General features: G+C 43.5%; 2 protein-coding genes across 17 annotated transcripts in view; both read right to left on the bottom strand.

Moving 5' to 3' along the window:
* LOC149914094 (uncharacterized) overlaps positions 1–24,815 on the bottom strand; it is a 155,188-nt gene that overhangs the window by 114,782 nt on the left and 15,591 nt on the right. The window lies entirely within an intron of this gene.
* On the bottom strand, positions 795–20,819 carry LOC149914096 (annexin A4-like). 11 transcript variants are annotated; one of them, XR_016460628.1, is made up of 6 exons: positions 18,883–20,819; positions 18,520–18,633; positions 18,284–18,374; positions 17,541–17,597; positions 14,469–14,616; positions 795–3,538 (listed from the first exon to the last, which is right to left on the bottom strand). XR_016460628.1 is itself a non-coding variant. In XM_090127682.1 (5 exons), the coding sequence occupies exons 1-5, from the start codon at positions 18,973–18,975 to the stop codon at positions 3,492–3,494; spliced, it is 459 nt and encodes a 152-aa protein (XP_089983808.1). In that variant the 5' UTR covers positions 18,976–20,811; the 3' UTR covers positions 795–3,491. The 11 variants fall into 11 exon arrangements, 7 of the variants coding, with proteins under 7 accessions (XP_089983808.1, XP_089983811.1, XP_089983810.1 ...); XR_016460626.1 differs by having other exon boundaries at positions 17,541–18,374; positions 18,883–18,977; positions 20,070–20,814; XR_016460625.1 differs by having other exon boundaries at positions 17,541–18,374; positions 18,520–18,977; positions 20,070–20,814.

The raw sequence follows: 24,815 nt of genomic DNA, 5'->3' as shown, positions 1-24,815 counted from the left end.
TAGGAATAATCCTTGGTCAATAGAAAATATATTTGCAATGCATACTGCACTTGCACAGGTTTTTATTCTGTTCAGATACAATCTACATACAACGTATCTGTTTTTTCCAATAGCTACTGGAATATATAATCGCTCATAAACAATGTTATGTTTTTTTTTTTTTTTTTTCTTCATTAGGGGCTGATGTTATCAATTTTGATGGCCACGTAGTGCTACCATACAGATTCAGGAACAAGAAAATGAAAACATTGAAAGATGTCATCTCTCTGAAATTTAAGACCTCTGAAAGTGAAGGTGTAATTTTCCATGGAGAAGGACAACAAGGAGACTGTATCACCTTGGAACTCAAGAAAGCCAAACTTTTTCTAAATTTAAATTTAGGTAATTTTTTTTTTTTTTTTTTTTGGTATGCTTTTGTGTCCTTTTTAACACTTGTTCTGGTTTCAGCTGAAATAAAGATGTCCTGGCTTTTGCTTAGTCATGGGAGCATGTCCATGGCCAAGCCAGGACAGGCCACTTAGTGGGAAAAAGAAGTCACCACTATACGCATGACTGCAAGGGGAGGGTGGAGCCAGGACAGGTGGCCAGAATTAGGCCAAGGGTTATTCTATAAAATATGACATGCAGAAGGTCATGACTACTACCCTCTGCTGATCTTCCACAGATGGGGAGGAAACTGCATCCCATAGTCTGAGGGGAATGAAGAAAGTCTTCAAGGCCTTGGGACAGTTGGTGAAAGGGTCTGGGGCACAAGTTATTTTCTCTTCCCTCCCTTCGTTTTCAGGTGATGACATGGGATGGAATAGAAGGATCCAGTCCATAAATGCCTGGCTACAAGACTGATGCTATAGGCAGGGCTTTGAGTTCTTTGATCATGGCTGGTTTTATAAGACACCAGACCTGACAGTAATACATGGAAAAGGTTTATTTCACAGTAGCAAAAGGGTTCTGGAACAGGAATTAGCAGGGCTCATCCAAAGACCTGTAAACTAAGTTTGAAGGGGGATGGGGATGTAGATTGACTTGGACTGGTGGAGAAGTGCTCTAGTATTGATGAAGGCCAGGACATGGGACAGACACCCCTTGAGGGTTGCTGGGCATTGGTTGGTATGGGGTAAGAACTTGCATTGCTGGCAGGCCACAGGTCAGCAGGGAGTTGTATTTATTGCTGTGGATTGGTCAGTAGGTAGAGAGTAATTGCACTGTGGCTGTATAAAGTATGCATTTATATATTTATAGTTGCATTTCTTCCCATTTTCCTCTTCTTTCTTAGTGTATAGTTTTTATCTCAACCTGCAATTCCTGTTTGTTTTTTTTTTTTTTTTTTCCCAATTCTCTCCCTCATTCCATCTGGGATGGAAAGGGGGAGTCTGGAGAGAGTGAATGGCTGTGTGATGTTTAGCTACGCGACAAGTTAAACCGCAGTTCTCAAAAGAACTTATATCCTTCTTTTTCTTCAGATATGGCAGGCCACATAATTTAATTTTGTGAAAATATTCATCATTCCTTTTATGTTGTTCTTTTTTACTTCCTGTCCTATGTCCCCCCACTTTGTGTGAGATAACATGAAAGTAAAATCAAAATGAAGATCAACAATATATTATTATTAGAAACTTGTTGGAAAGGATTGGTAGGGGATTGGGAGAACTGTATTTGCCTCAGCTATAATTTCATCTTCAGAAACTTGCAAAATTGTTGAGATTGGAAGGACTTCTAGAGGTCATCTCGTCCATCCCCCAGCTCAAGCAGAATCAGCTAGAGCAGGTTGCCCATAAGTACATCCAGAGCTTCAAGTATCCAGAGCTTCAAATATCTTCAAGAGTGGAAATTGTCATTATCTCATTTTAAGAACACAATCAAGTGGCTGTGTGAAAGAAAGATGCTGTTTTTAATGCTAGGGGAATAAGGATCACTCTTAAAAATCTGCAGCAAAAAAAGATTACTGTATGGGAAGCTACAGGCCACATGAGGTTCAGTAACCTTCCTACAAAGAAACAGAGCTTGAAGATAGGCAGGGAGAAGGTCCTGTTTGTTTTTTTTTAAGCTATACTATGAAGCACTGGACCCACTGAAGCTGGTGAAAATTCTCGGAAGGATCAATAACCTTCAGCAAAAAAGCAGTAAAGATCATTTGTAGGAAAATACTGTATTAAGCCATGGCAGTGTGATTTGCTAGAATGTGTTGTCAACTTGCACATCTTTACTGATTTTCAGGCATGCTCCAGGAATGCATTGTCTTCTCATGTATTTAAAACATAGAAGAATACACTGAGTTATTGGGCAGTGCAGCGATTTTTTAAACTTCTTGGTGAATTTGTCATTTGCTGCTTCACTTGAGATATATACTACCTACCTTTCTGGCTTACTTATGTCAGCCAGACTGCAGTGAAATATGACCTCTGATGAGCACAGCTACCCAGGCAAAAGTTTCCAGAAAGCACAGCAGTAAGCTGCAAAACTGTATTTACGTTAACTTTAATTGCCTCCCAGAAAAATTGCAGAATCACAGATGGCCAGGGTTGGAAGGGACCTCAAGGATCATGAGTCTCCAACCCCCCTGCCATGTGCACAGCCACCAACCTCCACATTTAATGCTAGACCAGGCTGCCCAGGGCCCCATCCAATCTGGCCTTGAACACCTCCAGGGATGGGGCATCCACAACCTCTCTTGGCAGCTGTTCCAGCACCTCACCACTCTCTCTGTAAAGAACTTCCCCCTGACATCCAACCTAAATCTTCCCTCTCTCAACTTAAACCCATTTTCCCTTGTCCTGCTGTTGTCTACTCTTTCAAAGAAATGACTCCCCTCCAGTTTGTAGGCTCCCTTTAGGTACTGAAAGGCTGCAGTGAGGTCACCCTGCAGCCTTCTTTTCTCCAGACTGAAGAAGCCCAGCTCCCTCAGACTATCTTGGTAGGGAAGGTGCTCCAGTCCCATGATCATCTCTGTGGTCGTCCTCTGGACCCTCTCCATCAGTTCTGTCTTTCTTGTACTGGAGGCTCCAGATCTGGACACAGTACTCCAGATGGGTCCCCACAAGAGCAGAGTGGAGAGGGACAATCACCTCCCTGTCCCTGCTGACCACCCCTTTTCTGATGGAGCCCTGTATACCATTTGCTTTCTGAGCTGCAAGAGCACTGCTGGCTCATGTTAAGTTTATCATCCATCAGGACGCCCAGGTCCTTCTCTGCAGGACTGCTCTCAAGGACTGCTCCTTTTACCTCATCTAGTGAAATGTGTCCCTACCCAGGGTGACACTTAGTAGAATGAAAAGGCTCTCACTGTGAGGGTGCTCAAACGTGGAACAGGTGACAGAGATACAGAGGATCTTCAATCCTCCCCAGATTAACCAGATATAAGTAAGCTTCACTGAATCTAACCTAAAGAACCAACAACCAATGCTTGCAAGTTGTATTCCGTTCAGAGGCTTTCCTCAGAAAACGAGTCAAAGAAGAGAAGCTATGAAGCAGCGGTGAAGGGACAGCTGTCCCACTTACCCCATTAGTCCAGTGGACAGTTCAATGGTACAATTTTCTGCACCTATACAAGGCATAGAAAAAAATGTAAGAAGTACCCAAGCAAAAGGGGTGCGTTGAGATCCTCTGGTACCATGGCAACACTGATGTCACCAAAAACAACACAACTAACTCAGTTTTCTTTAGTTCAGTAACAGTCTGTATGATTGTTTGCAATTTAGTCTTCATAGGAAACAGAATCACCGCTTTTCTCTCTACCTGAAGAGAATGTACACAGGGGTAAAGTGATGGGGGGACAGACACACTTATACATGCATCACTAAGCAAGAGCATCCGTAAATAAAAGCATGCTACATAAATGCCAGCTGTGGCTAAACAAATAGAATCATAGAATCACTCAGGTTGGAAAAGACATTCAAGATCACTGAGTCCAACGACCTAACCTTACTACCCTAACAAGCCTCTGCTAAATCATCTATCTGAGCAGCACATCCAAATGGTTTTTAAACACATCCAGGGATGCGATCTTTTAGGTAACAAAGAACTTTTTTATAGCTATAGTTTTATAAAGTTATTCTCTCAAGTTGTTCAATATACTTAGAACCAAAAGGGCAACTATGTACCATGAGAAATAAAGAAAACAAGGAGAGAGAAAACGAAGGAAGAAAGGAAGTAAGAACATGTTTATATTGAAAGAATTAAAAATCCACTACTTCAAGTTTCTGAAAAAGAAAAATAGAGATGTTACCATGCAAGGAATTAAGCAATAATTCTTTTTCCAGCAACCAATACAGAAATATGAAGTTCTGTTCGGAAAAATAAATGCTGAAAACAATTAATAATGTAAAAAAAATATTTATTTTCAGAACTTGCTAATTACATACATTCTTCTAAAAGTTTGAGGTTCCTTTATTAAAATAATTTTCTAATCTAGAAGTTATATAAGCACTTATGTGAAAAGGAAAGATTTATAGATTTCTCATGCAAAGGCTGCTCTGAAAGCAATGCCTTCTATTTTATTTTGTTGGCCCATGATATCAGAGGTAGATATCAGTAGTATAACAGTAGAGATTGAACGTTCCCACCAGTATCCCACTAGATTTTGTTGCCATGATGGCAGCATAGTGGCAGTCTGTGAAAATTATATCTGACACAGAAGTGCACATGAAACAAAGATATAACTGAATTCCTCCATGTGGAAAAAACAGCATCCATTGACATTCTTCAATACTTGATGAACATTCACAGAGATTTAACGGTCAGTGTTAGCATAGTGTGTTAGGTGGTGTGTTTCAGCAGTGGTGACAGTAATAGTGGATCAAATCTGCTGCTCCAGGCTTTTTTTTTTTTTTTTTTTTAAACAATACGCGCAGCATACAAGCCCTTCTTCAATCACCACCAAAAATGCATAGCTAGTCATGGTGACTACATTGAAAAATAATCTTCTGTAGCTTAGAACTTATTCTATTTAAATGGAAACTATATTATATAAGATTATGATGATACAATTTGATAAATGGGAAGCATTACTTTCAGAGCAAAGAAAATTTTTAAGGGAATGTATTTAAATCTTATTTAATTTATTGTGACGTTCTAAAAGATAAACAAAGTCCAAGTGTCCCATAAAAAAAAAATTAGTATTTCTAAATCAATTTTTCTGAAGGAGGGCCACAAAGATGATCAGAGGGATGGAACACGTCCCCTGTGAGGACAGGCTAAGGGAGTTGGGCTTGTTCAGCCTGGAGAAAAGAAGGCTGCAGGGTGACCTCTTAGCAGCATTCCGGTACCTAAAGAGAGTCTACAAAGAGGAGGGGAGTCAACTCTTTGAAAGGGTAGATAATGGCAGGACGAGGGGAAATGGTTTGAAGTTGAGGGAGGGAAGATTTAAGTTGGATGTCAGGGGGAAGTTCTTTACAGAGAGAGTGGTGAGGTGTTGGAACAGCTGCCTAGAGGGGTTGTGGATGCCCCATCTCTGAATGTGTTCAAGGCCAGATTTTATGAGGCCCTGGGTAGCCCGGTCTAGCATTAAATGGGGAGGTTGGTGGCCCTGCATGTGCAGGGAGGTTGGCGATCCACAATCCTTGAGGTCCCTTCCAACCCTGGCCATTCAGTGATTCTGTTATAACATCTGTACATTCATTGATTATACAGTATTCCATCAAAAAACCTTAAAAAATCTTTTAAAAATGAACTAGCAATACATACTCTTCTAAAGGAAATGCTGACTGATTTAAAAAAGTGTTCAAGTGTAATTGAAAAATGTTTGAGTATGCAACTGAACATTTTGGTGGGATATGTATGCATGTAAAATAGATCTTTTTTAAATCTGACTTTGATTATGCATCCACTGATGCATAACAAATGTACTTGTGTGGGATACACATTGCTGTTGCAGATCACAAACCTGTGGTGCCTGAGAATATCCACCAGTAACTTCACTACAGCTAGACATTTAAAAATAATGGACTGCTCAATTTGCTGTGGTTTCAAGAAGTTGATACAAAAATAAAACATTTTTTGTATCAGACTAAATATATGTTAAAAGAATGAAAAATATATGTTAAATTTTAATATTTCATTTAAAAATTGTACCATTCTTAGGTGCCGAGTTGATGACAGGGCCTGCTGGGCTGCTGTGTGTGTCTGGGGTGCCCTGTGCTGGACAGCCAGAACCAAAATAGACCCATACCTATTACTGTTAACCACTAGAGATAAGAAATTAGCTGAAGTCTGTTCTCACTTACTTTCATACCAGAATAACAAACACTTGCAAAGAAACAATCACAACTATTTCTTCCTGGGGAGTAGGTAAACAACCCACACTTTAAATACTTATAAAAAAAAAAAAAAAAGTTATTTTTGATCCTAAATCTGCAAAACTCTACTGTTTGAGGAGTACCATGGAGCAAATGAGGAAAATCACCACTTTTTATGATCTTCAAGATAAGAAGTCCCCTCTATGTGAAAACAAATAAGAAAAATAAAATTAAAAAAAAAAAACATGCTAGAGAGTACATTAGAAAAGAATTAAGCTTTCAAACAGAGCATGTTTTCAAAGAGATCTTCAAATGCTTTCACAGTTCATTTCCCTCACTCTCCATTGTTTTAATACAAGTACTGAGACATGCACCTGTAATATCAGAAAAAGTAAATACCAAGCTATGCTTGCAGATGTTGAACTGTGACTATGCTGGCTGAAGATCAATTACATAGAAATTGTAGAAATATCCAGAATAAAAATATCTAAAGAGAAACAGAGAAAAAGAGGGTTGGATGCTTCGGATAACTCTTAAGTGTTCTATTCACTGTCACAAACAAAGCTACTAAGTTTACAGTGACTGCTGATAATTTTCTCACATCTGTGATTCTTTTTTTCTCCAAAATGAAAAACAATTTTAATTACAATGATTTAATACAGTTGCTACAAATATGAGAACATGATTAGACAAAACATATGCTTCAAAATGTTTCTTCCTATCTATCATTTAATATTTTTATGCAGTTCCATCACTTCTATGGTCATAGAAGTCCATCTTTTCATTAAGACAGTTTAGTGAACATTATTATTATGAGTAATAAAATATTATGAGAGGTTGGCAAAGAACCATTTACATGGATTATGAGACCACATAAGTATCTTCACAATTTAGGTGGAAAAAAAAAGTGTAAAAGAATAAATATGTATTCATATGTTTACATACATATGGACATATAGTTCATTCAGCATAGGGAGTTCCAGTGGCCATCAAGACACTTCATCAGTTTTTTGATCGTGAAGGTTTGTTTGTTTGTGAGCATAGGCTGATGAAACAAAATGTCCAGTATATCTATCTAGTGGCACTGGACAAAAGAAAATTGGTTAGGTTCCACACAAGTTAAATAGTGGCTTTCTTATCTACTTTAAATATTCCCTGTGATATTTTGATGTAATATATAGTTTTGGAGAGAATGGAGTTTCTGTGAAGTACATATGGCAACCGTAGGAGAGAGTGATGGAGATATGAATAGTTGGTAGCAATAGCATGACAATGGCAAAGGAAATTACAAGTATCACAGAAATTTTTCTAATGATGAATACAGCTGATGAATGTGGAATTAATAGTGAAGAGGAACAATGGTTTCACTTAAAGTCACTACAGGCAAATAGGATTAACTTGTCAAAATCTGTTCAAGCTCTAATTTTTAGCACTTCAATATTTTCAAAACAGTTATTGTAAATATTCCTTTCAAATACTTATGGCTTAAGCCTTAACAGCATCTCCAAGTCTAATTTTTTTTTCTCTTGTAAATATTCACATGACCAAGATTTTGTTCACTGTACTATCTAAGGAGTAAATAATCTCCATAAAAAAATGTTCATTTCTTCATAAAATGATAAGGTCTGACTTGTTTATTTTTCTTCTTTTCTCTCCTTCCTTAAAAAGAAATCAGTCATACATCAGAATACTCTAACAGTAACATTTGACATAGCAAGATAGAACTAGTCCATGAGCAAAGGTATCAGTGACTCCATTCCACTCATGCCATAAGATTTCAGCACCCAGAAGTCCTCAGAAGATTATCTTAAAAAGTGCTGTCAAAGACTGTTCAATAGGAATGCTACTGGTTTTTTTGTTGTTGTTTGTTTGTTTGTTTGTTTGTTTGTTTGTTTGTTTTGTATGCATTAATCTGCTGCAGTATTGTGATTGAAGGAACTATTCGTATGGCAATGATTCTGCAGGAGCTTATTATGAACTTCAAAAATCAGTGATAAAATACAATATATATTGTAGTTGTCATAGGCTCCAGATGCCTTGAATTTGCTGATTGTCTAAAAAATTCATAAATGGGAACATGACGAGAGACATCTATCTATCATGTCTCTTTACTCTCTGTCTCAAAAAGAGCTTGAATATAAATATTCCATCAGCTTTGCATTAATGAATTCAGTGGATACTTTGCCTTCTGTAACATTACTTTCTTTCCTATGACTTGCTTTTTGATAAATTTTTCCTATGGTTTGCTTTCTGATAAATTATGTCACTGCAAATGTAAAGATCCTTTCTCCTCTTTTGAGTGTATTAAATATATTATATGTACCTGAAACTCTACAAAGGGGATGGGGAGCAAAATGCCTCCTATACTGTCAGAAAAGAGCAAGTCTGACACTGCCTTATGACACTAAATATGGACAAGTCTCTGGAGCTGGACAACATGTATCTCAGAGTCCTGAACTAACTGACTGATGTGGTTGCCAAGCTACTCTAAATCATTTCTGAATATTCATGGCTGTCAGGTGAAGGTCCTGGCAAGTGGAAAAAGGAATCATCACTCCCATTTTTAATAAAGGGAGAAAGGAAAATCTGGGAGACTATCGACCAGTGAGCCTTACCTGTGCCAGGGAAGATCACAGAGCAGAACCTCCATGAATCTACTCTAAGGCATGTGCAAGAAAGGGGAGGGGGGTGATTCAAGAATGCCAACACAGCTTCATCAAGGATAGACTATGCCTGACCATAGAAGTGCTCAGGTTGGAAAAGACCTCAGAGACCATCAAGTCCAACCACAACCTAACCAAACTTACCCTAATTCTAACAACCCTCTGCTAAATAATGTCTCTGAGCACAGTAAACAAATGGTTTTTAAACACATTCAGGAAAGGTGACTCAACCCTGCCTCTGGGGAGCCTATTCCAGTGCTTAACAACCCTTTCTGTAAAGAAGCTTTTCCTGATATCCAGCTTAAACTTACTCTGGCACAACTTGAGACCATTTTCCGTCATCCTGTCACCAGTGAGAAGAAACCAACCCTGCACTTGCTGTAAGCACCTGTCAGGTACTGGAAGAGAGTAATAAGGTCTCTCTTCAGACTCCTTTTCCCCAGACTAAACAGCCCAATTCCTTCAGTCGCTCCTCATACGGCATATTTTCCAAGCCCTTCACAAGCCTTGCAGCCCTTCTTTGGACCTGCTCGCACCCCATGTCCTTTCTGTATTGAGGTGCCCAAAACTGAACACAGTACTCGAGGTGAGGCCTCACCAGTGCTGAGTACAGGGGCCAAATTACTTCCCTAGTCCTGCTCACCACACCATTCCTGATCCAAGCCAGGATGCCACTGGCCTTCTTGGCCACCTGGGCACACTGCTGGCTCGTATTCAGCTGACTGTCCATCAATATACCAGGGTCCCTTTCTGACAGGCAACTTTTCAGCCACTTCTTCCCAAGCCTATAGGGTTCCCTGGGGTTGTTGTGACCAAAATGCAGGACCTGACACTTGACACTATTGAATCTCACACGGTTCACCTTGGCCCATCAATCCAGTCTATCCAGGACCTTCTGTAGCACCTTTCTCCCCTCTGGCAGATCAACACTCCCTCTCAATTTGGTGTAGACTGCAAACTTACTGAGGGTGCACTCAATCCCCTCATCAAGATTGTTAATAAAGATGTTAAATAGAAGCGGCCCCTGTACTGAACCCTGGGGGACACTGCTCATGACCAGCCGCCAACTACATTCAACTCCATTGATCACAATTCTTTGGGCTTGGCCATCCAGCCAGTGTTTCACCCAGCAGAGCATACATCTATTCAAGCTATGGGCAGCCACCTTCTCCATGAGAATGTTGTGAGGGACAGTGTCAAAGTCTTTACTGAAGTCCGGGTAGATCACATCGACAGCCTTACCTTCATCCACTAAATGGCTCACCTTGTCATAGAATGAAATCAGGTTTGCCAAACATGATCTACCATTTGTAAACCCATACTTACTAGGCCTGATCCTTTGGTTGACTTTTAATTGGTCCATTATGTCTCCTGAGATTATCTGTTCCATAATCTTCCCTGGTACTGAGGCGAGACTGATAGACCTGGAGCTACCAGGATCATCTTTCCGTCCTTTTTGAAGATGGGTGTCACATTTGCCAGTCTCCAGTCCACTGTGACATCCCCGGTTAGCCAGGACTGCTGAAGGATGATGAAGAGTGGCTTGGAAACCACATCCACTAACTCCTTCAGCACTCTAGATGCAATCCATCTGACTCCATGGACTTTTGAGCATTCAGCTTCTGGAGCAAGTCCAAAACCATCTCATCATGGATTATGCAGGGCCTATTCTGTTCCCCATCCCTATCTACCAGTGCAGGAGGCTGTGTTCCCAGGGAGTAACAAGTCTTACTATTAAAGACTGAGGCAAAGAAAGCACTTAATACCTCAGCTTTATCCTGATCCTTGGTCACCATGTTGCCCTCGGTGTCCAACAAGTCATGGAGGTTCTCTCTAGCCCTCCTCTTGCTGTTGATATATTTATAGAAATATTTATTGTTGTCTTTTATCTTAATGACCAAGCTCAGTTCTAACTGGGCTTTGGTTTTTCTAATTTTCTCTCTGCACAGCTTCACTACATATCTGTAATCGCCTGGAACAGCTTGAAAAGCGGGCTCATGTAAAATCAAATGAGATTCATCAAACCAAAATGTAAGGTGTTGCCACTTGGGTTGGAGCAATCTCAGATATGTGAACAGACTGGGAGAAGTACTCAATGAGAGCAGCTCTGTCAAGTAGAACTTGGGGGTCCTAGTGGATAAAGAGCTGGATGTGAGCCAGCATTGTGCACTTGCAATTTGGAAGGCCAACAGTATACTGGACTGCCTCAAAAGAAGGGCAGCCAACTGGGTAACAGGAAGAAGTTGTCCCCCTCAGTTCTGTTTTTGTGAAGTCACACCTGAAATACTGTGCCCAGGTCTTAGGCCCTGAAGACAATAAAGATGTGGAGCTGTTGGAATCAGTCCAGAGGGAAGCCACAAAGATGATCAGAGGGCTGGAGCACCTCTCCCGTGAGGTTCAGGAAGTTGGGCTTGTTTATACTGGAGAGGAGGATTGTTTTTCTGGGGAGACCTCATTGTGACCTTCCAATACTTCAGAGGAGTTTATGAACTGGCAGAAAACCAACTTTTTTCATGGTCTATTAGTGAGAACGGGCAAGAATGGTTTTAAATTAAAAGAAAGGAGATTTAGGTTAGATGATAGGAGGAAATTTTTTATTCACTGTGGTAAAGGACTGGAAAAGGTTGCCCAGAGAAGATGCAGATGCTTTTTCCCTAGAGGCATTCAGTGCCAGTCTGGATCAGGCCCTGGGCAACCTGATCTAGTGGTTGATAACTATGTTCATGTGAGGGCATTGGAACTACATGATATCTAAAATCCCTTCCAACATAAGTCATTCTATGATTTTAAAATGAAAGCTACAACTCCCGTTGACTACAGTATATTTTTTTTTAATGTTAAATATTTTGTTTGCTTCTCTTCCCACACAGTTAAAATCTTTTCTAAATTTGACATCAGCACTTATTCACAGAGAGAAATGTAAAGAACATTTTCAATCTTACTGTAGAGGGAGCCTTTAATTTATTTATTTATTTATTTATTTTTGTGACTTCCAAGAGATCTATTAGAAAGTAACGTCACAGATCTCATCTGCAGTTTCAAACATAGAAAAATCTCAAAGCAAGAAGGCAAGCAAATAATTAAATGAATAAGAGCACCTTGAAAGGAAATATTTTGTAATTTTACAAACTTCTCTAGGGAATAGATGTCATCTCTAATTCTCTTTTAAAGTTGAACCTTTTTTTTAATTCACATTGCTGTGTAAGGAAGAATGTGGTTTCCATTTCTGACACACAAAAAATAATGTGTATTTTATCAGCATACTCAAGAAAAATAAGAACAAATCAATATGGCAATTAATGACCACGTATTTCAATATGTGGTTTAATGAGAGTTCTTAATACTCTGAGACTAATAACCAGATTGCTGTATTGTGCAATGAAATATTTTTTTAAGCACTAAGTTTATGACTTTCCAATTAAACCTTTACTATGAGAAAATGTGCAAGTTCTACATCTGAAATATGTTCTCAAATATTCTCTAAATAAAAGACTGCATTCAATATAAACCTACAAACTTGAAGAAAAATATATGATTGTAAGGTATTAAGCAACCTTTTGCTTTAGGTAATGTTTCAAAAAATTTTCACAAATTGGATTAGATGCCCATGTTTTAATCAGGCTTAAAAAATTGCTACTTATCTATACAGTCAGTTTCTTCACTGACAGCAGGATTAATCTGCAAATCTCACTGGTTAATGACAATGCTTCAATATACAATACTAATTATAGGGCTAAAAACTTTGCTCCTGCTGAATTCCGTATCTATGGAACAATGTAACTTTACATAAGTTGCTCCAAATAATGCATTTGAAAACAAGTTTGGAACTCTCAAACATTATTCTGTTTTTCCAAGAAGTCATAAGACAGTGAACTTTTCTTCTCAACTGCGCTGCTGCTGTCTACTGGTTTCAGCATACTGACTCAAGGACAGCCTGATTCCTGCTTCTAAAATCTACACAGTATTTTAGGAGAGGTTTTTTTTGTTTCTTTGTTTTGTTTGTTTGGGAGGAGAAAGAAAAAAAAAGTTCCTATAGACATATAAATGTAAAACATTATTATTAATGTCATTAACAAAATACTGAAATAACTTATAATACTAGCAGTTCAATGCTTCTCTTCGAGGAAAACAAAAGGTTAGGTTTCTTACTTCAGTTGTCTGTGAAGACAAATTTTATCAGTATTTTTTTAGTTGATTCATTATTTCCTTGATAGATGTGTTTTATTTTTCTCCAGAAATATGCAGTCTTTCAAGCAGACAACTTTTCATCCAGTGACAGAAATAATTTTGTTAGCCAACTATGCTTTTCCTCACATTCAGTTTCAGACTCCAAATTCATCTTGTAACGTGCTTACAGTGCATAAGATATCAATTTAATTAAAAAAAAAAAAAGGAAACAAAACAAAAACCTAAAACCTTTTGCTTGTAAATATTTTTGGCTAAAAAAAAAAAACAAAAAACAAAAAAACCTACAACTTAAAAATATTTTCTTTTTTTTGTTGTTGTTTAAAAAAGTGTTGGATTAAAAAAAAAAAAAAGTTGGTTTCTGTCTCCATATACTTGAATTTGTATAGTAGATATACTTAAATGTAAAAAAATGTAATCATGATGTGAAATCAACCATGTTATAGTGTTGGCTACACTTAAAACAGCATATAAAATATTTTAGTAGAGTGAAAGCACATAGCCAAGTCAAAGCAACAGAAATCACAAGATATTTTTGCTAGTTAATTAACATAATTGCTAGTTACCATGACAAAGTGTTTCAATAGGTCTTAAATCACTTGATGTCAATGGAAGAGTCTTCAAGATAGGTGCTTCTTAACTTGTTCTAACATTTTTTATTTTTTTTTTTTTTAAGATAAATCTCAAGTATTTATTTCCCCTAAAACATCTACAAGAATACTGTACTAAATTTGCATAGAAATAGGACATCAGACATTTACAGTTTGCAGGCATGTGGACTTCACATAAGCACCCACAGGATCAAATTCAAGGAATGGTATTTAGAAACTACACTTGCTTTTCTTAAAACTTGATCTGTTGTGCTCTTAACCACTTGCACCATTGCTCATCTCGTTTTTTTTTTTTTAGAAGAGATTCTAAAGTTATACTCAAATATTAAAGGAAAAATCTCCGAAAAACATGTCATATTTAGACAAGGTGAGCTTCTTCAATTGAATTTTTACTTGTTTTATTTTTATCTTTGTCATCAGGCAATGAATTATGTCTTGTTTCCCTCTCAAGACCCAGCATGAAATGTATCTGAATGCTATCTTTTCCTCAACTGGTCTATTCAAGTCTTCTGCAAAAACAATTTTGAAGATCAAAAGTAGTGATTTCAAAGCACTCTTACTAATTCTAATGCTGTATTTCCTATAGAAGAGCTAACTAGAAACTCAGAATAAAGGATACAGTAAATATTAAATTAAGCTCCAGTTATTACAATTAGTAATCCTGGAATATCTTCATGCATTTTAGCAAAAAGCACTTGAGATTCAGATTTAATCTGAAATTCAAAGACAGTTTCTATTTAGATTTTTTTTTTTTAAAGGAATATAATGGAAAAACTTACAGTAGGAGCAGCCGTAGACCTCAATTCTTAACCCAATTTGGCCTTCTCCATTCCAATCTAAAGGAACTATACGTACATAGCGAGCAATGACTGGGTGTTGCAAATCATGTCGGACCACACTATCAGAGTCTGTGTTTCCAGGAAATGCCTAAGGGAAAGAATAAGAAAATTATTTTATTATTTCTATCTCATACACTGTAAAGATTCTGTTACGAAGGAAAATTTTAGGTAGTGAAGACCTCCGAGTGACTAGTTAGCACTTAAGTTTGGTTAAAATGTTTTCTTTGATACTGAGCAAATGAACAGTGGTTTTAAAAAGTTTTGTAGTGCTCACAACACAAACACTGTAGCACTGGAACCTCGTGCTTTCTCCACAATAGATACAGTAAATTCAGATAAGAGCTGCTGCTAGATAAGAAAGTATTTTGCATCACTGATCCATTGCTCAGTTACTAAAACATTTATAAAGATGTCCAAAAGGGTTGTTCTGTGACAAGATACCCATCCTCTAACAGATTACAAACAGCAGTCACTGTCTTGTAAACAGAAACACTGATATATCCTATTTCCTACAGCAGACCCTCCAATTTCTCAAATTTCCAGGAATACAAAGATCTTTCTTTATTTTTTATGTACTACCTTCTGGAAAATGAGCACACAGTTTCTCTCCTAACCATAGTTACCTCCCACAGCAAAATCAGCTCTTTTTTGACTTTGGAAGTCAAAAAAGTACAAAACACAGTACTCTGTCATGGTTTTATAATTTTGTTATCGGTATTCCACACCAAACATCATGTAAAGCACGGGTAATTAAAGAGTTAATACTCCAGTTCCGTGGACTGACAACTTTCTGGATGCCTGGTTCTCAGAAGAAAGGAAGAACTACACATCCCAGGGGACTTCATGTTCAGAGAGGAGGATAAGCCATGGGAGGGAGTCATGGGATCTTGCTCTCTGGCTCTCTTGCTCACTGCCTAGCAGTGTGTGGGTCTGCTCCCCAACCGTGTGCCTTCAGTTCAAAGTAGGCCTTTTAGTTTCGGACACTCTCTCTCTCTTATTTGATTTATTAGCCTCAATTTCAATTATATTATATTATATTGTGTTATCTTGCATTCCGATATCATGTTTAGTAAAATTAAGTTTTCCTCCTTAGATTGTTGCTGCTGTTCTGGTTTCTGGGCCCAGCTCCCATCTCCCTTCCCTTCCCCCTTTTCCGTCCTGTTTTTGGGACAGGGGGCCTATGGGCTTGCTGCCCCCTGTCGAGGGCACACGTTGATCTAGATAACTCCGTGACAGACTCTCAAGTAAAATTTAAAAATGACTGAAGTAAATTCAGTGCTTCTTTTGTAATTTTGTACCTCTTGGTAAAAGATTTCATAGTACTCTGCTTAAAAGTAAATGATACCTATCTGTTAACATAACAGATTTTATTGTCTTTTCATCTCATGCACAAACCATTTGTTTTCTAATGGTAAATGTTAAAGATTGCCATTTAGTTATTTTCAGCATTTTCAGAGAAACATCATAAGTCTTCATGAGTAATTTTCAATAAAACGAGTATCTTGGAGCAGTAAACAAAGAAAGGTGATCTTTGCCACACAAATAAACCCACATAGAATCCTATAATACATTCAAGTACTGGAAATAAAAAGAAATGAAGAAACAACTAGGCTGTAAATGTATCTACTGCAAAATATAGTCATCAAAATTTTGTAAAGCCAAAAATTTAGGTTGACACTTTGCATATAGATACAGCACTAGATATTTCAGATGAGTATCCATCTTGTATACTGCACAGTAGATCTAGGTGTAGGTAAAGATTCACAGAACCCTTTCCTTGATGAGCTAAAAAAAAATAATGCATGTAATATTTTTTATAAGGTTGGTTGTTTGTACTGCTGCAATTATTGTGCTAAATAATGATGAAGACACTCGTGGCTTCATAGTAAAACTTGTTAGGTACAAAAATTAATGCCTGTGAAGCACTTCCATATTTGAGTGCTAAGCATTTATGAGAAATACAATAGTTCTGTATTCTGAGCTGAATAGCAGACAGACAACAACAAAAAGCACAGGCCGAACAAGAACTAAACAATCTATTGAATAACTGCCTACCATCTCAGATTTAATGCTGTTATGTCCGTGTTAGCAATGCCTCTGTACCATCAAAAACTATGGCAGAAAGTCACAGAGGTTCAAAGGACCGCTTTGCAACAAGCTCCTCGTATACTGCATGAACATTCTTTCATCCCTGCAGCACTCTCAGCTAAATCAGGATCGCCCCACAGAAATAATTCATTTTCACTGCTAACAGCCTTGCGAATTGGCCTACCACAGCTAGTACCATTTTCAAGACCTGCTGCTTTGTGCTGCCAATCAAGTTTCTTAGCTCCTCTCCCCCCTGCCCCAATGGCAGTCACACTTCATGATCTCTGCTTTCCATGCTGGAGCTGCAGCCAGTTGGACTTCGGTTTCTCAAGTCCCTTTCAGTCTCAGGAGGGAATAAAACAGCCAGAATGGAATGGATGCAATGCGGCTCTCTCTAGGACACCTGCTGCCTCAGAAGAGTTCACATCTACTGGACAGCTACAGAGCTCCTACAAAAGCATCACACACAAACAAGGAAGGAAAGAAAAACCCAGGACACTGTGCAGGGGTCCTACCTCTCACTAGGTGATACCTGTTCCGTGTACAGAGGATGGACATAAACTGCACCTCATCTGTTCCCCACTTCTTCTCCCCCGCTTCGTACAGGCACTTCAAGACATTAGGGGTGACAAAGTAAGGCTCATGGAGAAGACTGGGCGTACAGGAGATCTTAAATCCCTTGCAGCTAGAGCACTGCTGGCGCGTACTTGTCTAGATCACGGATATTTTCCAACAAGCACCTACCAGGCACGGCAACCCACAGCCAAAATCTCACTGCCCCTGCCAAGTAGCCAGCCTGTCGAGAGACCTCTCGTTAGAGACTTGCAAACAAGGCTAAAAGCATTATTTCCATTTCACAGGCTGGCTTCTCTTCACCATGCATCACCTGCTCAAGAATAGATTGGGAAGCACATTACTACGCACCTGAGCATCTTGCTGAGCATGGGCATCATCCACATACATTCCTTCATCTCTGTTTCCCTGCAAAGACACAAGGATAGAAGACTCAGTTCACCAGAGCATCTACTGGAAGCAACTCCTGAGAATTCCCCACTCATGAAAAGCTGCTGGGGATGGATAATGGAGTCCTTCAAAGGGAACACTAGCTTACAAATGAAATGCAGCTCAGATGTACTTTGGGCTTCCTTCTGAAACGAGCAGCAACCCACTTCACTGGGACATTTAAAGAAGAGCCCACAGCACTCATGCACACCCAGAGTCAGAGTTCCCTCCCCGGAGAGGCTGGGTTTGAGGAGCAGGTCATGGGACACACAGGGTGAGAAAAAGCCAGCCTGGAGCTCCTCACCACTGAGTGCAGAGCTGTGCCCGCAGCTCTGAACATTCACCCCCTTCTCCCCTCAGCTTGGCTCACCGTTGCGAGGGACACGAGGACCCTTCGAAACATGGGAGATGTGTCAGATACGATGCCATCCTCAAGGGAGCAGCCATATTCCAGCAAGAACACACACACAGCACCCGTTAGGAGCAGGGCCACCACCTGGGTGCTGCCCACAACATTTGCCAGCTGTAACCTAGCTAAGTACAGAACTGTGCCCAGGGCTCCCAGCAGCACTGCAGCACTCCAGCCATCATCATTAGTGCTACAGCCTCCAATTAAGAAGCGCAGACAGAAGGAAACTGACAAGAGAGCCTTTCGCACTCCTTACGAAGCTTGTAGTTCTCATTAATGCGACAAATCTCTCCATTGGTGCGAGAAGCCAGAATTTCCATTGGGCAACCTTCATCTGCTCCTGCTCCCTAGGGAATCACCAAGGCAAGACTTAAGATACCAGCACCTGCTTGTGAAGTGCAACCAGGTTTCTTTAAGAGAGAGAAGACATGCATAACAAAGCAGTAAGTCCTTGGCCAGAACTTAAGCAATACAAAAGGAAGATTTCCAAACCTTCACAGCCCTCCTTAGTTCGTGCACGTCATACATGGTGGTGGGAGTCATCACCCCAATGATCACCCTCTCAAAATTCCCACTCAGCTCCGACTTCAAGTCATCAATCAAATCCTAGAAGGCAAAGAGGAGAAAGGAGTTGGCAGAAGGGACGGCCTTTGAGGACAGAGGAACTGAGCTGTTCAGCACTCCTCTTCAGGCTCCAACCCTCCTTGCATCAACAACTGCTCTGAACTGAACAAGAACAAAACAACCTTGGTCAGGTGAAGTCTCTGCCGACCTTTCTCTTGTAGAGATTGGGTCGTTTTTCACTTTGCGCCCAAGTGACACAACCACGTTCATGCATCTCTGCAGACCACCCACCCTGCCAGTAGTGCTCTTAGAGGTGATCAGAACTTGCTGACGCTGGGAAACATTTAGTTTGGTCAAGACGTCAGTGATGGCATCTTCATCCATGCCTGCAAGAAACAAATGGAAGCTAGTCAGGATGCTTGCACAAGGATCAGAAGTGCCCTCTGGTCTTGTGCCACCTCCAGTCCCTCACACAGCCGGCTCTCAACAGCTCCAGGACTACATCGATGCACACAAAGCTGCCAGGACCCAGGCCACCAGAGCAGCTGCATTTTGGGACACGAAGGGCAGTTCTGTTTCCACTTTCCAACAATTTTTAGGGCAGTTGTGCAGCAGAGCAGTGCAAGCAGCTATGCTTCCCTCTATCAAACCACCAGAGCAGCCATTCGCAGTGCTGGGGAAAAAATAAAAGTTGACCATGGAGGGAGATCAACTTAGCAAAGCCCTTCATGGCCTTCCTGAGAGCCTGCGCTTCTTGCTCAGCGCTGAAACTTGAGACCCCCTCGATTGTTGCCTAAGGCCACAAGAAAAGGATTTAGCAAAGGCAGACCGACGCACGCAGAGTTGAACTGGAAAAAAAAAAGAAGACAAACATAAAAGATGTGAACACAGAGATAGTAAAACTCCACCCACACAACTGATGCTTCTCTCTCACTTCTGTCTCACACGGCAGCCTGTTCTAGTGGGACTTCCCAAGCATATCAGAAAGAAGCCACGGGGGCACAACTGCATGGAGAACATATCTCCATGCTGCTGCCCACGGAGTACCTGGTTTCCAGTGAAACAAAAGCTGGACCACCCGGCATCTGTGTTCAGGCCCACCAGGCCTTCTTCCTAGCAGTTCTCCACGTCAATCATAAAGCAATGCGCTCCCATCATAGCCCTAGTCCTGACTTCTCTTGTAGCAGGTAAGGACCAGTATTCTGCACCATTCCTTTTGCTCTGCTCGGCACTGGGGAGGCTGCAGCTGGAGAACAGCGTCCAGCTCTGGGCTCCCAGTACAGGAGACAGCTGGACATGCTGGAAAGAGTCCAACGCAGGGCTACCAAGATGGTGAAGGGACTGGAACACCTCTGCCATGACAAGAGGCTGAGAGAGAGGGGGCTGCTCAGCCTGGAGAAGGGGAGCTCAGGGGGATCCCACCCACGGCTGTAGAAGTTCTGCACAGAAGTTTGTCCTGATATCCAACCTAAACTTACCCCATGCCTGTGTGTCCTGCGGAACCCCACAGATGTGACAGTGGGCTGCTTCTCAAAGGAAACCAGTGCTCGGCGTCGGGAGCGGTGGAGGAAGCAGCTGATCCTGCCAATAACGCTGCCATCGCGCGTCCCTCCCCGGGACTCCCACACCTTCCTCTCCCCAGCCCGGCTCGGCTCCTCGCAGGCTGCAGACACTGCTGAGGCACTCGCGCTCCAGGCCGTCATCTTCTTCCCGTGCCGCCGGACCGCTCTCTGCAGCGCTGCGCTGAGCTCCTGCTGCTGCACCAGAACCGCAGCTCCCGTGCTGACGGACGGCGGAGCTTCGTGCCGGCACCCACAGCACGCGGCCCCCGGGCTGCTGGCGGCACGGCAGGATGCTCCCGTCCCCGCCTCCCTCCCACCGCCCCTCGGCTCCGGCATCCTCCCGTTATCCGCCTGAGGAAACGAAGGCCCCGCACAGGGCTCTGGACGGGCTGACCGACGGCTGATGCCAACGGAACGACGTTCAACACCGCCACGCGCCGGTCCCGCACTTCGGTCACGACGACCCGAGGCATCTCTGCAGGCCGGGGGCAGAGCGGCTGGAAGGCCGCGCGGAGGAAAAGGATCCGGGGGCGCGGGCCCCGGGGCCCCGGAAGCGGAGCGGGCGCGCGGAGCGGGGCAGCGCCGCGGGCAGCCGGGCCGGGGCCACGCGGGACGCGCGCGATGATGACGCAATGACGGCGCGACCGCGGGCGCAAACGACCCCGCCGGGAGCGCCCGCCCCGTTCCGCGGGCCGACCAATAGGAGAGCGGGAGAGGCGGGGCCGAGCGCGGGCTCTCCGCCAATGGCGGCCGCGGGATTCCGTGCCGGGAAAGCGGCGCTCCGCCGCCCCGCGTCCCCGCCGCCGCCCGCCCCGCGCCTCGGGGCCCCGTCCGTCCCGCGTCAGAACGGAGCCGTCCTCCGGAGTCGGCGTCGCGGCGGGGCGCCGCCGGCTGAGAACCGGCGGCTGACTGCGAGCGGCGGGACGCCCGGTGTCCGGGAGCGGCTCCTGGCCGAGCCGGGCAGCCCCGAAAGAGAGGGACCGACCCCGCCGATCGAGACGCGTCGGAGCCCGGCAGAGTCGGGCGGCCGCCTTCGGTTCCGGCTCGGCTCGGCTCGAACGGTCAGCAGCGCCGTGCTGAGCCGCTGCCCCGCAGGCGGAGGACTCGACTGCCGTTTTCTGTATTCACGTCTGTCCGAGAAGAAAGCTGGCGGCGCTGGCGCTGACCAGGGAGAGGGAGGCCGGGGGCCGGAAAGCTCTCGGGCTGCGGCTCCAGGGCAGGCAGAGGAAGTCACGGCGCCGGTGACATCAGCCGGGCTGCTGGGACCTGCGTGCTGTCACGCTGCGTTTCCGTGACGACGGCGGGCTCTCCCCGAGGAGCCGAGGGCAGCTTTGCTGCTGAGTTCGTTACCCGACGAAGCCCGACGCGGGGGGGCTGGGCAGACAGTCTTGCCAAAGAGGCCCGTGCTGCAGCAAGATTGACAGCACGACGCCTTTTGTTCCCCTTGAGCCCTGGCCAGGCTTCGGGGCGAAAACCAAGAGGAGAAAGAGGGCAGCGGCTGTTCCCTCGGACTGCTCCGTACATTGGTTTACTGTGTGCTAGAAAGGCTGGAGCTGCTTGCAGCGGCTCTGGACGCCTCACTCGTGGGATGGATGCATTGCTGTGCAACTTCCCCATGGCTGGGAGAGGTTCTTCAGATCCTCCCTGCAAACGGGGCTCCCCAGTGACTGCGGATCTGGCTGATGGTAAAGTGCTGGGGCAATTGGTCGTGGATCTTTCTTCACCACTGTGTTCACGTGGCAATGAGTAGGCCCACTGCCTTGCTTATTCCCTTTACTGCTAAGCTTCTCTTTTGGCTATAGACGCTGCCAATATTACTGTTGGTTTTATTTTGTCATAGGCAGTAAAATAAGCCTATCCCAAAGACGTTGGTGTCTTTGTTGCAGCTGTTGAGCCCACCGATTGGCACAACAGCATTAACACATGATGGGCACGTAACTTGGACATCAGGAACGTGACTTCAAAGGCTTCAAAGCATCGGGAATGTCTCCTTTGGAGAGAGACTGAGAGGTTTGGGCTTGTTGAGCCCGGAGAACAGAAGGCTCATGGGAGACCGTGTGGCTGCCTTTCAGTACACGGGGCCTCACAGATCACCCTTGCTGAGGGTGAGCACTATTCCCTCATTGAGGACATTGATGAAGATGTTGAACAAGACCGGACCCAGCACCGACCCCTGAGGAACACCGCTGGTTACAGGTCTCCAACCGGACTCTGCACCGCCAACGACGACCCTCTGCGCTCTGCCAGTCAGCCAGTTCTCAACCCACCTCACTGTCCACTCATCTGTCCACACTTCCTCAGCTTTGTCATAAGGATGTTGTGGGAGACGGTATCAAACGCCTTGCTGAAAGCAAGGTAGACTACATGCACTACATCCACCCAGCCAGTGACAACATCGTAGAAGGCTACCAGGTTGGTCAAGCATGCCCTCCCCCTGGTGAACCCTTGCTGATTACTCCTGATAACCTCCTTTTCTTCCAGTTGTCTGGAGATGGCATCCAGCACAAGCTGTTCCATCACCTTTCCAGGGACAGAGGTGTGCCCAGGTGGCCAAGAGGGCCAACAGCATCTTGCATTAGAAATAGCGTGGCCAGCAGGAGCAGGGAGGGAATCATCCCCCTGTACTCAGCCCTGGTGAGGCCACGCATTGAGCACTGTGTTCAGTTTTGGGCCGCTCACTACAAAAAAAGACATTGAGGCCCTGGAACGTGTCCAGAGAAGGGCAACAAAACTGGTATGGGGTCTGGAACACAGGCCTTACGAGGAGCGGCTGAAGGAGTTGGGGTTGTTCAGTCTGGAGAAGAGGAGGCTCAGAGGAGACCTCATTGCAATCTACAACTTCCTGAATGGAGGCTGTGATGAGGAGGGGTTTGGCCTCGTCTCCCAGGCAACAAACAGGACCCGAGGAAATGGCCATAAGTTGTACCAGAGGAGGTTTAGGTTAGACATAAGGAAGAACTTGTTCTCTCAGAGAGCAGCCAGGCACTGGAATGGCTGCCCAGGAAGGTGGTGGAGTCGCCGTCCCTGGCAGTGTTCAAGAGGCATCTGGATTAGGAGTTACAGGATATGGTTTAGTGCTTGTGGTAGCAGTGGTGATGGAAGGAGTTTTTTCTCCTTTCCTTTTTCTTCTTTTCTTCCCTTCCTTTCCTTTTTTTCCTTTTTTCATTTTGTTTTCTGTTTTCCATCTTTTCTTTCCCTCTCCCCTTTTCTTTCCCTCTCCCCCTTTCTTTCCCTCTCCCCTTTTCTTTCCCTCTCCCCTTTTCTTTCCCTCCCCTTTTCTTTCCCTCTCCCCTTTTCTTTCCCTCTCCCCTTTTCTTTCCCTCTCCCCTTTTCTTTCCCTCTCCCCTTTTCTTTCCCTCTCCCCTTTTCTTTCCCTCTCCCCTTTTCTTTCCCTCTCCCCTTTTCTTTCCCTCTCCCCTTTTCTTTCCCTCTCCCCTTTTCTTTCCCTCTCCCCTTTTCTTTCCCTCTCCCCTTTTCTTTCCCTCTCCCCTTTTCTTTCCCTCTCCCCTTTTCTTTCCCTCTCCCCTTTTCTTTCCCTCTCCCCTTTTCTTTCCCTCTCCCCTTTTCTTTCCCTCTCCCCTTTTCTTTCCCTCTCCCCTTTTCTTTCCCTCTCCCCTTTTCTTTCCCTCTCCCCTTTTCTTTCCCTCTCCCCTTTTCTTTCCGTCTCTTTTCATCTCTTCCCCTTTCTTTCCTTTTTTCATTTCTTTTGATTCATTTTGTTTAGTACTTTCTTACTTTTCATCTTTTAGATTCCTTTCTAAAAGAAAAGATAGAATGGGAGACAATAATTAAAGAAACAAAACCTGCTTTGAAAGCCATGGGGCCGGATGGATTGAACCTTGGGGTGCTGAGGGGGTTGGCAGACGTGGCTGCCAAGCCGCTCTCCATCATCCTTCAGCAGTCCTGGCTAATTGGGGATGTGTCCTGGCTGTCCCTGAACGTGTTTAAAGAGCTCTGGATGTGGTGCTCAGGGACATGATTGAGTGGTGGGTTGTTAGAGTTAGGGGAGTATGGTCAGGTTGCGGTTGGACTCGATGATCTTTCGGGTCTTTTCCAACCTGATCCATTCTATGATTCTACGGATTTAACAGCAGCGTTCTTGTGGGAGCTGCATTGAAACTTGCAGTGTCTCTGGGTCCCCAGAATTACTTTCTCCAAGCTGATTCGTAGGTGCTGGCACTTCTTTAAAGCAAGAGCAGCTGCTGATGGGAGGAAGGTAGTTCAGGCTCATGAGCTCTGCAGCATCTCCCAGGATGGTACCAGAGGAGGCAGGAATGATATTGCAGAAGATGAGAAGCTCCCCAGCAGGAAGCCAGAAACCCTGCGGGAGAGTCGGAGCACGTGTGGATGCCCAGGAGGTAATGCAGCCCCAGTATTTGAGAAGCGCGTGGCCAAGGAGCTGCGGCCCAAGAACAGAGCTATTCCGCCTTTGCAGAATAGCTGGCATCCCAAGAAGGACTCGTCTGTCCTTGTAAAAAGCAGGGGGAGGGCACGTCCAAATGCTTGCTGGTTGCTTGGGAGCTCAAATCCTCCAAGCTGGAGGCAGCCTGGGGGTAACATCTCCTTGGTCCGATTGTGCAGCACCTGAGCAAGAAGTGGCTGCATGAGGGTCATCTTAATTTCTCTGTTCTTTTACTTAAATAAACCCGTTGGGAGACCGTG

Source organism: Phasianus colchicus, chromosome 31 (assembly GCF_987193195.1).
Source record: "Phasianus colchicus chromosome 31, bPhaCol1.hap1.1, whole genome shotgun sequence".
Classification (NCBI taxonomy): domain Eukaryota; kingdom Metazoa; phylum Chordata; class Aves; order Galliformes; family Phasianidae; genus Phasianus; species Phasianus colchicus.
This window is presented reverse-complemented; position numbering and strand designations above follow the sequence as displayed.

What these genes read in the sequence shown, in the direction of transcription:
- LOC149914096 (XM_090127681.1), bottom strand. Translation starts at nt 18,975, where the DNA reads ATGGATGAAGATGCCATCACTGACGTCTTGACCAAACTAAATGTTTCC. An exon ending in CTAAGAGCACTACTGGCAGG is followed by an intron (nt 18,634 to 18,882) that starts GTGGGTGGTCTG and finishes TTTGCCTTCTAG; the next exon opens with GATTTGATTGATGACTTGAA. An exon ending in ATGCTCAGCAAGATGCTCAG is followed by an intron (nt 14,617 to 17,540) that starts GTGCGTAGTAAT and finishes TCTTTCCCTTAG; the next exon opens with GCATTTCCTGGAAACACAGA.